The sequence below is a fragment of the Homalodisca vitripennis genome, chromosome 4 (genome assembly GCF_021130785.1).
Source record: "Homalodisca vitripennis isolate AUS2020 chromosome 4, UT_GWSS_2.1, whole genome shotgun sequence".
In the NCBI taxonomy this organism is placed as follows: domain Eukaryota; kingdom Metazoa; phylum Arthropoda; class Insecta; order Hemiptera; family Cicadellidae; genus Homalodisca; species Homalodisca vitripennis.
The window spans coordinates 83,355,659-83,370,633 of NC_060210.1; the positions used below are offsets into that span (position 1 = coordinate 83,355,659).

At 31.3% G+C, this 14,975-nt stretch overlaps 1 protein-coding gene across 8 annotated transcripts in view; it reads right to left on the bottom strand.

The window, feature by feature from the left end:
- LOC124359658 (ankyrin-3-like) overlaps positions 1-14,975 on the bottom strand; it is a 210,315-nt gene that overhangs the window by 41,147 nt on the left and 154,193 nt on the right. For 7 of the 8 annotated variants that reach the window (XM_046812589.1, XM_046812582.1, XM_046812581.1 and 4 more), the window contains exons 16-17: positions 11,694-11,795; positions 4,661-4,795 (exon numbers count right to left, since the gene is read on the bottom strand). In XM_046812589.1, the coding sequence (XP_046668545.1) occupies positions 4,661-4,795; positions 11,694-11,795 (237 nt within the window). The remainder of the gene's footprint in view (positions 1-4,660; positions 4,796-11,693; positions 11,796-14,975) is intronic. The other variant, XM_046812588.1, reaches the window with a different exon arrangement.

The window sequence follows — 14,975 nt, forward strand, 5'->3', positions numbered from 1 at the left end:
ACACGTAATGAGAGTTGTAAATTGACAAGGACAATAAATAATATTAAAAATGAGTTATGTACGGTCTGCAATTCCATGAGCTGGAAAATGATCACACACTTTTTTGAGTTTGAAAGTAAACATTATCTTTTTGTCTAGCTGAGTTGTAGAACCTATTCTTCCATACAATTGGCGAAAGATAAATGAAATCTTGTGGACAGTGGAGTGCTTTTAGTTTTATCTGTTTTCATGACCAAGATTTTAAACCTGTTACCTAGGAGTTTTAATATTTTAAGTGTTTAAATTGTAAATAGATAAATTATATACATCCAATAAATCACCACCTAAATATATATATAAAATTATTATATATATTTAGGAGTTATAAAAAACCTGTACTTTATCTATATTAAAAATAGGATTTCTCATTGTTAGTAATTAAAATTTGTATGCAATAAGTGCCACCTCTCTTTTTAACAGTTTTTCTATATGATAATTGATCCCAGTCTCCGAGATCATGACTGATAGACAATGTTTCAAACCAAGTGCAAGAAGGATCACATTTAACCTCTCAGTTTTTACATTAGTCACCTAGAGTCAACACTAGTCAACACATGACTTCAGGAGAGCCGGTGTAATACGTATCCAACACAGTCAATGTGTTAAAGGTCTTGTTAAAATTAAATGTAATTATTAGAACATTTTTGGCTCATTAGTACCAGAACCTTAACACAGTCACTGCGGCAAAATGGATCAATAATGTACCCGATATGCAGCAAAATTCAAACTGGGATTTTTATTCAGTTATTGCTATTTTGATTCTTTATGCTGAAAAAATCATTGTAACACATATTACATTCTTACATATAAGTGTTACAGGATTTTCCAAACAATGGGTCGTATTTTTGGCAAGATATCTTTTCATCTAGTGGTAATGTATTAATGATATACTAGTTGTGTCACATGATCTCCAACAGGACCAGAAATACTCTATATGGCCTTGGGTTGTACACGGTTCTGTCTATATGCGAGGCAACTATCAGGACAGTGAAGTGGTATTCCTGTCTGCTCCAGTACCTCCACCCCCACCTATTCCAACCTACCCGCATCTTTATATATATAGCCTACTTCCTCGTTGGCGTATACTTGTTCTCATGATGTATAAATACCAAAATAATTGTTTTGATCAATGTCTACAATACAACTATAACTATTTTTTTATCTTATCTATATATTTATCTTAATGTCTAGACTCATTTTTAGTTGTTATTTGTGAGTTAAGGTGGGGTCGTTGTGAATGTTTCATTTTCAGTCTCGATGGTGAGTAGGTTGGAACGTATTTCACTACACAACTAACAAAACCGAAAGTTACACTTTCATTGTTTTACTTATAGACATACATTTTTAAAACAAATCGATTTTCTTATGTTTCTTTATCTTTTTCTTCCCGTATCTTCCTTCACTTCCTGTACTCCACACCACTAGGTTTTTCAGACGTTGCTTTTTTTTAGTTCAACTTTTTAGAATATCAGATTAACAATTGTATATCATCTGTTAAGACGTAGCACAGATTTTAAAACTTGTCTTTAAAAGCCACCTCAGTCGCACAAATTATATTACCACTAAACATAACAAGTAACCAATAACTTTAAGAAGGAACTAAAAAGGGAACAATGAATAGATAGTGAGAGGGTGGGGGAGGGAAGTATTCAAGTCACAACATGAAACAACGCTGCACACACACTGCAGTCTGCGAAAACACTTGATTGGCACCGCAGAGTGTGGCCCGGTGGTGGTTTGGTAAAAAATGTGCGTGTTTTAGTTTTGATGGCTACCTTATTGCTGTAACACTTAAGGTCTCGGATCTTCTCGTGAGTTTAGTTACACAAAACAGTTTTATATATCATTATAGTGAACAGTAAAATACGTTGTATAAAAGAGTAACGTGGTGAAATCAGACTGCATTTTTACTAATTTTATTAACATTTTCTCATATTTAATCAACTCGGATCGCGTCCCATGACATGCAGAGCCTCCCCCCCCCCCTCCACAATGCGGGAACTGAGAGGGTGTACTTTACGCCACTGGGACAGTTGTACATAGATAGCACCTAATATAAGAGTGCATGGCATGGCATATCACATAAACTTTGGTTGTGATATTTGACTAGTCCTAGCAGCTAATACATCAGCAAGATGATAACAAAAGAGAAGAATAATTAAAACCATATATAAAATTGTTCCCCTCTAGGTTGCAAGAAATAATAGGTAAAAAATTCATATGTTTCTCTGACACTGTCTAAACAGTTAGCTGACATTTCTAGGCCAAACTGAAGTGACAGAAAAAAGTAAACTCTGTCCAGAACAAGCTTGAATAGTTTCAGGGGTCTACTGCAAGAATTTAGCACATATCAGACGAAAACAATAAAGCGCTGTAACTTTAGTAACGCATCTGTCCAGACAGAGCCAAGCAATTTTGGTGAGGAATGTACCACTGTCTGGACAGTGGCCTATAGCAAATGTGTTAAGCTAATACTATTCATTATATTGTTTCACAATGTAAAATGACTGCTTAAATTTATGCTGATATTTACTTCGTTAGTGAATATTTAGTTTTATCAATAATAAAAATCATGTATAAGACAATCAAGCTCAAGTAAATCAATATTTATTTATTACTTTCAGACAAAAATTTGAAGATAAAGTAATACAGCATCACACACTCAAAATAAGGTTTAAAAATTATTGATAAAGATTAACAACACTGTGAAGTAAAGATCCAACAACTGACCTTGTATTAAATCTTTAACTTAACTGCTGTGACTAACTTTCTGACATAAACCACCCACACGTAAAACATCTGTTTTGTTTTATGTTTATGTCAGGTCTCATTGTGATAAATCATGAGTTAGTGTCATGCAGTTGAAAAGCAAATGTTTTTATTGCTACCATGTCATAATTCTGTTTAAGAATTATTTTCACATATTAAATCCATTACTGGTAAAATAATTTAGTTTAGATTTTTATGGATATTTGAAATTGTAAGATTATGGTGCTTGAGATTAAACAACTGAAGTGGTACTTAGTTTAAGTGAGTTTCCAAACAGCTCTTGACCAGAAGTGAAGCTCTTTTCACAATCCACCATCAAAAGCAAATTATCTTGAGTGTAGACCATATAATAACAATTCTTAATCCATTGGAATTAACAATAACAGTGTAATAATAGGTGTGAAAAGCCTAGTATCGAGTCCAAACACTGAGAACGTCTTTCCACGCTCTATAGAGCCTTCTGAAAGTCCACATCAGTATGCAAAGAATGTTGGGTGCCATAATGATGCTTTAACCACCTGGATGACCAAGAAGATTGGCCAACCATTTCCCTCGGGCTAACAATTCTACAGTTCACAGTATACACCTCTGCAAGCAAAACTGAGGCGAACCTACAGCATGAGCTCACTCATAATGTAGACACTACTGACATATTGTTAGTTGTGGATGCATTTGTAAACTAGATTAGCCTTTCTACTTCCAATAGAATAAATAAAACTGCTCAATCGTTAGAAAAAAAGGCAAAAACCTTCCTCTAAAACCAGCATCTAGATACCAAGACATAAATTACTTGGACATAATCTGCTTCCCCTGCTATGAACATACAAAATTGAGCAGTTGCATGGCTAGCTTGGCTGAATATTCGTCTCAGAATCACTCATCTAATCTCACCTTGGATGAAAATATGCGTTTGAGAAATTTTCCAAAAGAATTCCAAAGCTTTGAGTACTTTGTTCCAGATATACAGGGGAGAGGGAAGCCATACATTTTACCAGTAGAGTATTATGTTACCTTCTTTTCTGAGGGAGGGAGACCACCAGATAAGTGTTTTAACCCTTTAAGTGCCAAGCACTTTTGAGGGGGTGGTGCTGTCAGTGCCAAGCACTCCTTTAGTGTTTGTGTATTTTTTCATCAAATAATTTATAACTTAAACAAAATTAACATAAAGAGATGATTTTTGTTGTATTGTATAGAGGGAATGTAGGTTATAACTTGTAATATTTATTTGAATTATAAACATTTTAAAATTTCTTAAACAATAAAATAGTACTAACAAAACTTTATATTTTGCATTATTTTAACTTTGGAATAAAAAAATTGTAATTTTATGATCTTAATTTATTTGTATGCATCTTTTTTACTGTTCCTTATTTCTTTAGGAGCACACATAACAAAAAGTATTTATCTGTATAACTGTTTTTATTTTTTTTTATTTAGTATTAGTGTAGTGTTCCAATTCACAACTTAAAAAAAATAAATATAATGGAATGGTTTTATTATGTTAGGGGAATAGTACACTATAGCTTATAGTTTAAAAATTGGACAATCAATTTCAATTTTTTTTCACGTGTCGATATAGAAGAATTTTAATTTATTTTATCCTAATAAATTAGTATGCAACAGCTCTTGGCAACATTGGGAAATGCCCAAGGGTTGATGTCATCGGCTCTTGGCATTCAAAGGGTTAAAGATATGTGATGGCTTTATGATGCTATTTACATAAATGAACAACTCTGTTTCAACTACGAGGGCTCACAGACCCTACCGCATGCTTCTTAAATGATCTGCCCAGTTCAGTCTACTATCCAGGATGTTTTAAGTTACAATAAAAATGCCAGAACTGATGACTCACCAATAGAGTCACGCAGATGGTCACCTCTCTCATCTCTTGTCACATCGATTTTGAGTGAGTCGTCACCTAGAGACTTCATATCATCTACAGTCATGTAGCGATACTGCTGCTGATCACTTAACATCGGGTCTTCACCTATAACACAGTTTGATGTTAATATTATCATTCCATCAAATTAATCAATCCCACATCTGATTATTGCTGTAAACAACCACTGGTGGTATTTTATTAGGCAATACATCTGGCCAATGGCCATGGTAAATGTAATTTTTAATATACAAAAACAATAAAACATATAGCAAGAAAATATTGTCAAGCGCCAAATAAATATAAAACAATATATACTACAGTAGAAACACACAATCATGAGCCCTCTTGTCATGAAAAATAGGTTTTTGAGTCATTTGCAACTCCAAAGATACAAAAGGCACAACTCCTATAAGTATGGGATATTACAAAGTTTATGATATAATATCCTTAAAAAATCATGTCATTGGCTATCCATTTATCTATCTGTCTGTCTGTCTGTCTGTCTATCCATCCATGTGATAACTCTTGATAGAAAGGCACTAGAGACAGTTGAGTAAACTGAGTACAACCATATTACCCTTTAACATGTAACATATGTGATGAAGTTACTTTGTTGGATAGATTGGTAACATTTTCGTTAATGTCCTGTCGGATCCTTCAATTCTCCGTTGTACTGGTTTGTTGAATTTAATTTTGAGTACTTTCTATATTTGGAATCAATCAAAGTGCTCTTTGTTAATTATAAGAATTGTATAATAGATTCTATTTTCAAACATGTGAATAAGCGATACAATCATTATTCTGAAGTCAGACAGAGTGTGAGGTTCCTTATTTTCAGGATTCAGAGTTGAGTTAGAAATCGGTGTGACTATCTCTGTTTTCCAGATGTCAGGTTACAATAGAATCCATCTGAACAGTAAGCATATACTTCAGTGAGTATATAGTATATAATCGTTACACTTATATTTGTGACATATGAGGACCAGTCACTTTATCTCTCCACACCTCCTCATAAGGGTTAAGGTTTAATGAGATATTTACAAATTCATAGATAAATATAAACTGTAACAACATTCAGCAGTGACTGGACCTGTAGTTGAATGATGAGACTAGGTTAATAATAATCTACTTTGACTTACAGAAGGCACTGACAAGCTCTCCAGTCACACCTCATTCTGACTTTTGAATTTTCTCCTAATGCTGTTTGTCATTTCAAGATTTAATTAACTTGTAAAATATCACTATCAATAAGTATTGATTGATAAGTAAAATATTATTATTATTAATTATGAGTAATAATTAGTAAATAGCTATTATTGTTGTCACATATATTTTTCTCTAATGTAAAGTGTTGGATCCACTGAAAAAGTGTTTCAAGTTCAAACTCAAAACCCTCCTCAACAATAGTGTGTTGTTCCAAGTGAAATTAAAAACCCAGTTTTGTTTATTTTTCCCTTTGTTGAAAATATTACAATAAAAACTGTATATTTCTCCCCTCAAATAGGAACGTCAAAACCACTTTAAAATATGTACGTCCACAATTTGATTTTAAAAATCTCTGTGTATCATATTTTAAAATCCTTTTAGTAATAGTAATAGAAAAACTCTTATTTATGTTGCTGTTATTGTTTGAGGCTATAATATAAAGCTACAAAAGAAAAATCTACAGACCAAGATTCAGTAAAAAAAAATATTTGTTTTAAATAATCACGTCTTCTAGGCTGTAAGACAAACTATTTTCTAATTTGGTAATTCTTAAGATGATCTTGCAGCCATATAGGCTCCATAAATTAGCAATGAATATACCAAACACATTTAATAAAATACATTTAACTTTACCAATATTACTTTATTTAAAGTACTAGTAATTTTCTTTAAATTTTCAAATAATTTAAGTACTTACAAAAAACTTTAAAACTATAGAGGCTCCAAAACAATAGTGGAAAAATTAAAAGTATTGTACAAAAATGTTTAAGTTTTCAGCTGTAATTTCAGTCAACCATTATCATTTACTTAACATAGATAAAACAACTTATTTTGTCGAGGACACCCAGTTTGAGCTATCTAAAACCTTGAGTTATTATAGTGTATACTAAGTGATAAACTACAGGGAAAATTATAAACTGAAGTAAATAATGTTTGAAACCGTCATAATATTATAACAAAACCTGACCTTTAGGTTTAGTAATATCAACATGTTGTTGCTTCTTCTTCTTATTTTTCCTCTTCCTTCCGCACAACATTCTGCTCACTTCAGGTCTCACTCACGACTGACTTCCTTATCACAGAGTTAAATTTTTATGGCTTGACAAATCTCCTTCACACAGATAGACTGCCTCCTATTATCTGAATGATTCAGCTGTTACTTCAACTTTGATTAGATCTACTTCAATCAAACGTCAATCTGCTAATGAGTGACCTTGTTTTTTCACGAAAATTCTCCGGACTGACTCAACAGATGAAAGATAAGGCTATTTATAACCATTCTCAGTCAAAAATCTGTGTCTTTTACTCAAAACAAAACAATAGCTCTACAGATTATGATTTGTTAAATTCTAGTTTTCTTATTTATTAAAATACAGATATTCAACAAAACTCAAATGGTCTATTCAAAATGTGTCTATATCATATTATATCTTCTATTATGTTGAAAGATATTTAATTACAGCAATGCTACCAATCATGTTTAGTGACTTTAGGATGGATGATACAATAGTCACTATCACACCTATAGTGGGAATATCTATAACAAGAAGTAAAAGGAGGACCTCACAAATTATAGCAAGTCAGTTGATTTTGATCTATTACCAAATTATACTAAATAATAAATTTTGTTAAAATTACGAAAATATCCGAGAGATATAACTTTTTTCTAATCTTTTTACTAACTTGAATTGAAAGTACTCCTATAAATTAACTAATCATATGGCTTCTTTACTCTTGTGGATAAGTTTTTACTAAAAATTTGTAGACCTATATTAATTAAAAACTTATTTTCACGTACTTTTAACACAACTGAGTTTATAAAATTTACAAGAAACATGAATAAGAAGCTCAACAAAAACTGTGTATGCCCTTTATTTTCAACATAATATTCAGTCCTTAAAAAGGAACCTAATGAAAGTCTTCTATTCAAACACATACATAAACAAATTCTTGTTTTCATGTTGGTGACATTACACTGCAATCCGAAACTTATGATATTATTTCTCAGATTGAAATCAGACAAAAGCACCCTTTCATGAAGGTTCTAAAATGTTTCATTTTCCATGTGTCTGTATGTGTTTTTTCTATAAAAATTCATAACTCAAGAATAAATTAAGTTATGCTGTAAAATACAAGTGCTGAAATACATTTTACTTTTCTCTTATAATACAAGAGATTTGAGACTGAAAACAAATAAGTCATAAACAACTGGTAATATGTGATTCCTCTATTAGAATAATGCTTCTGTAACCATAGTACAAGAGGTATGACCTAGGTATTTTAAATCCTTCATTTATTACAGAATGTAAACAAAATATAGTGATTTTACAAACAAATTTTAAGCACTTCTGTTTATTTTATTCTTTACTAGATAATATATACATTCAAAATATTGGTACTAGAGTGAGTGGAGAGAGCCTTGGAATTGTTAATTCTCAATATCCCTAAGTATTGAGGAATTCGGGTTTCAAATTTCAGAATTAACCCATTCCAAACATTATACACACACATTTATATCTTTGCAAGTTTTCTTTTGGTTTTATAAGAAAAGCCAAGCGTATTCAAGCAAGTATTAAACTAACAATATATTTGTTACAAGAATTTGTTCACTGAAAACTAAAGGGATTTTACACAATTTTATTTTAGATACACCACTTTATTTTAAATGTATAATGTTGAAATATACATTAAACATTAAAAACTATAAATAAATCATTTATTTTGCTAAGCCAATTAATAGGCCATTATTAATTTTTATATATTATAAAGAATATTTCAAATATTTTTACTGCGGAGAATTTGACCTAAGTAATGAAAATCATAACTATAAAACACAAATATAGTCACATTTTAATAATAATTATCCTATTATACAAAGTCTTATTGGTGAATTTTTTTAACTTAACACAGTAACTTTGTCACTTCAATAATAAACTTAAGCAGCGGACTGCTTAAAAAACAAAAACCCATTTTCAGTTCTATTACATAAAAATTGTTAAAACATATAATCTATGATTTTTTGTATCTAATATATCATACCATCTGTATCTATATCATAAATAAAACAAGCAAGGATCAGAGGGATAGGCAAGCAATGTGAAAGATTGAAAAGCAGTAAGTACATACCAGTGAAAGCAAAGTTAATAGCGTGGTTCCAGAAGCAAACAGACAGAGACATACAGAATGAATAGTGAACAAGAGAAGTAACATATGGTTCGATACTAACAATAATAAAGCAGTCAACAAGTTCTAAGTTTGGACCACAACCAAACTTGGACTACAGTTGTTGATTACATATGCCAAGTTAACATTCATCTTCCCTTTTTTATGTTAGGTACTTGAATAAATCTTACATTTTACAAAAGTATCGTATGGTAAAAAAAGTTATTCAGTAAGTTAAATATTTACTAAAACCAAACAGATTAATCTGATATTGAAGATAATACTTTTAAAACTTGGTTAAACTGCTGTACAAGAGGCAATATCAAATAATTGATCTCAAACTTCCACACTTCAAATTGATAACAGAGTTAAACGAACTTTTATCTCTTGTTCAAATGAAACAGTTTGAAAATGTCTAATCTATTTCCTAATCTATATTAACCATCACATTAAACCTATGCATTGTTCATGTATGTTATTTTTGTGCAGTAGCGAAACTAAGAAAGCAAAGCGATAAATAAGCAATATTCATGATGCTTTAGTTAATTTTATTATACTTACATTATTTCCTATCAAAATCATATATCCCACTTAATGCTGCAGCATTTTAATTAAAGTGTAAATTGATAAAGTACAGTTAAGTCAATTAATTAGTATTAATGTTACAATTTGATTATTTAAATTGGGTGTTAATAGTTCCAGATTAGAAGGGATAAGATAAAAGTACTAAGATTAAATTTGTCTTTTTAACAATATTCTCCAATTATATTTTAATACATTTCTTCTATGTATAAAAATGCTCCTTAAAATATTTCTACAGCAAAAATGAACTCTTCTATTTTATTGATAAAATGCAAATTAAAATCAATAAAATCATAATTTATTAAAAATCTATGCAGAAATCCTTAAAATGTTCTGCAAGTGTATTTTCACAGTTGGACAAGTTTTGTCTGACAAATACACCGCTCACAGTTATCTTAGTCTTCAAACAATAAATTTCTATCTTATCTTGTCCCAATACCTACTGCTTTTCTTCAAAGACCAGATAACTCTATTTTCAGTTCACTTGTAAAGTATTCTTTGAAATAAATGTCAATGCCCAAATTTAACCCTTTCCGCTCGGATGGGCAGCAGTGCTGACCAAATATGGCTTCTCATAGGCTCCAAATATGGCTAGGCATAGGTATTATTTTAGCGCGTACTTGTCCACTCATATCGGATGGGCAGCGGTGCTGTCCACTATGGCGCCCGCGTGCACACAGCAGCCATGTAATTGTTGCGTCCCCACCAGCTCGGATTTATTTTCAGCGCGTCATTGATACTGTGCCTTTTAAAAAGTTAAATGGATTTAAAGGTCCAAAGGTAAATAATAATGTAGTCGAAAAGTATTACAATGGAAATATTATATTTCTATAAACTAACATGAGTTATAATGAGTATTAATAATGTGACAGTAAATAATTATAACATGATAAAAAATAAAATTGAACTGCTTATTATTGTTCAGAAAATAATAAATTTGCTTATTATTGTCTAAACAAATTTAACTGCAGGCTAGTTGTCATCTTGTTGTTGAAATATCTGAGATGAATGGTACTTTTCAAAACAAACACCGATGTGAAGACTGGGCTCATTTTCACATGTTTTGCAATAAAACTTCACTCTTTTCCTGGTGCCCCCTTGTGCTCTGCTGCTACACACAACGCAATCCTTCACTTTTCTACCTTCAAGAGGATATGGTAGATGAAGTTTCCCATTTAGTCGGGAAATGTCTTGCAATTGGGATGGTCTTCCTTTTTTATTTGTGTTCCTTACATCGCCAACAAGCTCTAATACCAGTAATTAATAATAATACCAGTAAAACCAGGTATTAATACTGATATATTTACACTTTTATTTACAGTTATATTTACACTGATATCTACAATACTTCATTTACACTAATATTTAATAAAATTGCACAATACTAAGAATAATAAATAATCCGTTCTAATAATGCGTGTAGGTTAACTCACTAGTGACAATGTGGTTAAAAGCACGCTAAAACGAAAGCCTAGAATACGATATTGACCAGATGATCAATTTCCAAGCTTTATAATGAAACAGCTGATTGATCTTAATGCGTATTATAAAAAAATACGTCAGAATAAAAAAAAGAGTTTATAACTTGTGGTCAATGCTGCTGTCCATCCGAGCGCTAGTAGGATTATTCAACGGACAGCACAGCTGACCATCCGATCTCTGAGGACGGCAACTCTAAAAATAACTGCGTGCGCTAGAGGAAATGGCGGTGGCCAACACTGCTGCCCATCCGATCTCTGTGGACATTCTAACATTACCGCTCCAAGCGGAAAGGGTTAAGAGCGAGCAACTGTAATAAATTTTAATATTTCATTTACGAGCAGTTGCCCAAATTTAAGAGCGAGCAACTGTAATAAACTTTAATGTTTCATTTACAAGCAGTTGATTTCTTCACATAGTTTATATTAAATTTTTACCCATTAATAACAGTTTGGACCTCATTCCCGTAGTATAGTGGGTTGCTACCTGACCACTCATGCAGTAGCGAGTGGCAGCGTGCGCAGCGAATGCAAGCTACCTGTGGACTAGTGAGTGAACGAGCGAGTACACTTACGGGTGTAGAGCATCTGTCCCTGGTAGTATGGCAGGTAGACGTGTTGAGCATGTGTGGGCTTCCCGTAAACATTCATCGCCATTGCCAACATTTCGTCCCCACCTGGCAACATGCACAGTTAGCCCCGCCCCCTAGCAGCCATATGCTACTCACATGTCTGGAGGAAAGGAGAGAAAGAAAACTGAAGAAGGATTTTATGAATGAGAAAAAATTTGAAGATAAAATGAAAGAAATGATAGTCAAGTAAGAAAAATGAAGGTTGAATAGCCGAGAAGATTCAGATAAAACTGCATGTAATACAAAGCTGATCTGACAGTTTCTACAACACTATGTTAATTTAATGTCTGATGATTGAAATAGATGTTTAGTATATACAAAATATATACCAATCATACACTTGATATAATGGTTCAAATTATAATGTGAATATAACCACAATTTGTACACATATCAACTGTCTAAACGGGATATGAATCTGAATATAATAAAAATAAGTTTTGAATATAATGATCTGTAAATATTATTCCCATTTAAATATGGTTTCAAAATAACTGCTTACCAAATTTACTGTTTGTCCCAATAAAAATGTCATTTAATTAATTAAAGAGAAGGTATAAATGTCTTTAATTTTATAATTTGCTATAATTTCCATTGCTCAAATATACCTCTCTGATTATTTCTTGATTTTCATGTTTTTATTTTTTTATTTTTTAAACTGAAATAATAATACAGGAGCCAATAGACAATGTACTGTATGAGCATACAACATAGATTTTCATGACTGATAAAGAAATTACCCCATAAGAAAGAAGTTGATTGTCAACCACGCTAGTGTTGGGGATTTCAAAATGGGAGGATATTAAAAGGGTGAAAAATATTAAAGCATATAATTTTTCTTACATCATACTTTTTATGGCTTGCCACTCTTAAAATCTACAGTCAGACACGTAAATAAAAGTAAAATAAACCAAACAGAGACCAATATTTGGTTAAAAATGGTGATTTTCAGTCTTTTTATCTTGCTGGCATTGTCTGACATTGATTTTAAGTGTGTGAAGCAAAATAATAAGATCTAAGAAAATAATCATCGTTTGCTATATTTATGATGACAAAGAGCATCTGACAATTAATTTCTTTCTCAGAGGTAATTCATGTATCGATTTCAAAAAAAACTAGTATGTGTGTTTATACAACATTAAAAAACTCTCAGCTTCTAGATTAATATAGAAGCTCTACACTACCTAATTTTGACATGGCATGATTAACCCAACCCTTTGCACTCAAAAGGCCACTACTTGTGGCCGTACTGATCTCTTGCTCTGCTCAGATGGAATTACAGGTAGTAGTACTCTCAGCTCAGCAGGGCACAGCTAGTGGCGGAATTGTGTAGTGTGTCACTTCAACTCATTTAAATAGCAATATTTTACCTTTGGAACTTTAAATGACTGGTATTTAAATGTGATTCTTGAACACTTACAATGTTTCTGACCTTAGCTTAAAACATTTTTCAATTTATTATTTATTATTTTCTCCTAAACATACCCAGAAGTATGTAATTTTAAGTTATGGTTTTACCTAATTTAAAGTTACAAAACAATAAAAATACAGTTAGTCTCTAATATCAAAAGAATATAAGTTAAACTCGTTTTCATATTTCAAAATTTGGCTCCACAAAATGCATTAGTATTTTAATAAATTTATAAAATACACTATAGCAGTTATAGTAGCACTGACACTCGAATAAAATTAACTCTAAATAATGTTTACTATGGTATTTGCTCCATATAAGAAAGTATTAATTTAGTTCTTATTTAGCCAAGATATTACAGGACTTTTCAGCCCAGCCACAACTTGATGAGGAATGATTTTTTTTACTGTGCAATATAGTAAGCCTGACTTAATAAACAAGAAGACAGAGAGGGCCAAGAAATGTGGCTTGGCTAGCTGAGGGACAGGACGTTGAATAAACCTCCGACGATACACAGAGAATTTAAGTAAAAACCTATGGCCACCTATAGTGGTCCACCAGTTTGAGACAACTATTACATAAGTTTGAATCTGAGTGCAAAGGGTTAAACTGTCTGAGCTTTATTTGTCCTAGAATAATTTTTGAACATTTTTAACAATATTGCACAATGAGTTTAAATAATATTCACTCTCAATAATATTGATAATAATAAGCATACATTAGAATGCTTTAAGAGTTTTGTTCACAATATGTTCGATAAATTATTTGTTAAATTGCCAAACATATGAGTGTAGAAAAAGAAGAATTATCATGTCAGTAACTGTTAAACCACAATATTACTGAATAAGAAAATATACAACAATGTATACATTATTTCATAATTGACAATCTATAGATGATTAATTTGTATCTACAGATCAAATGATGTCTACGTGACAAATAGTAAAGTAGTCTGCCATTACAGAATTTTAATACCAAAATATGTACCAGCATGTACATAATGTATCATGTTTAAAATAGTGCATAAGACACATTTTTATTTTATAAAATCAATAAAAATCTCTTTAAACTTCAAATTTTTATCATATTAGACTGAAAAAAGCAATGTCAGTTTTCTTATAGAAGAATGTTTTAATCTGGTAAACTCCAAATTCACTTTCAATAAATAAATAAAACAAAAAGAGGAAAAAATGAATTAACAACAACAAAAATTTACCTGTATTCTTATTTAATAATATCATGAAAGTTTAAGGCTAAGCTTTTATTTTTGAATAAGATATAATGAAATTTGAAAGTTAATCTGAAACACAAAACTAGGAAAGGGATAGAATAGAGAAAAGAAAAGAGGAAAAGAATGAGAAGTCATTGGTGGTTTATATGTACAGAATGTGGCAAAATGTACCCTGAAAGTACAGAAAGATTATATGCTCCATACAGCCTCTGATCCAAATCAATAAAATAACCCCAAAGTGACCATTGTTGTTACCACCACCTTGTAGCATTTTTTATTTCAAGGGTACAAAATGTTTGCCACACACTGTACTAAAGGCATGAAGGCATGCAAGAATGATGTATGCAGATGACCATAGTACAAACCAATACTTATCAAGGAGATTTACATAATTATTTAATCATTTCAATTTATGTAATATAAATATTGCATTATTTGTATAACTATATGATCAAAATTATAATATTAATAACCTATCATTCAAAAGTCGAAAGAAAAATTAATAGCTTTTATGTATTGAGTAAAATTTTGTTAGATCTATAAATTAAATAAAAACATCTTGTTGTTACTTATTTAAAAAAAG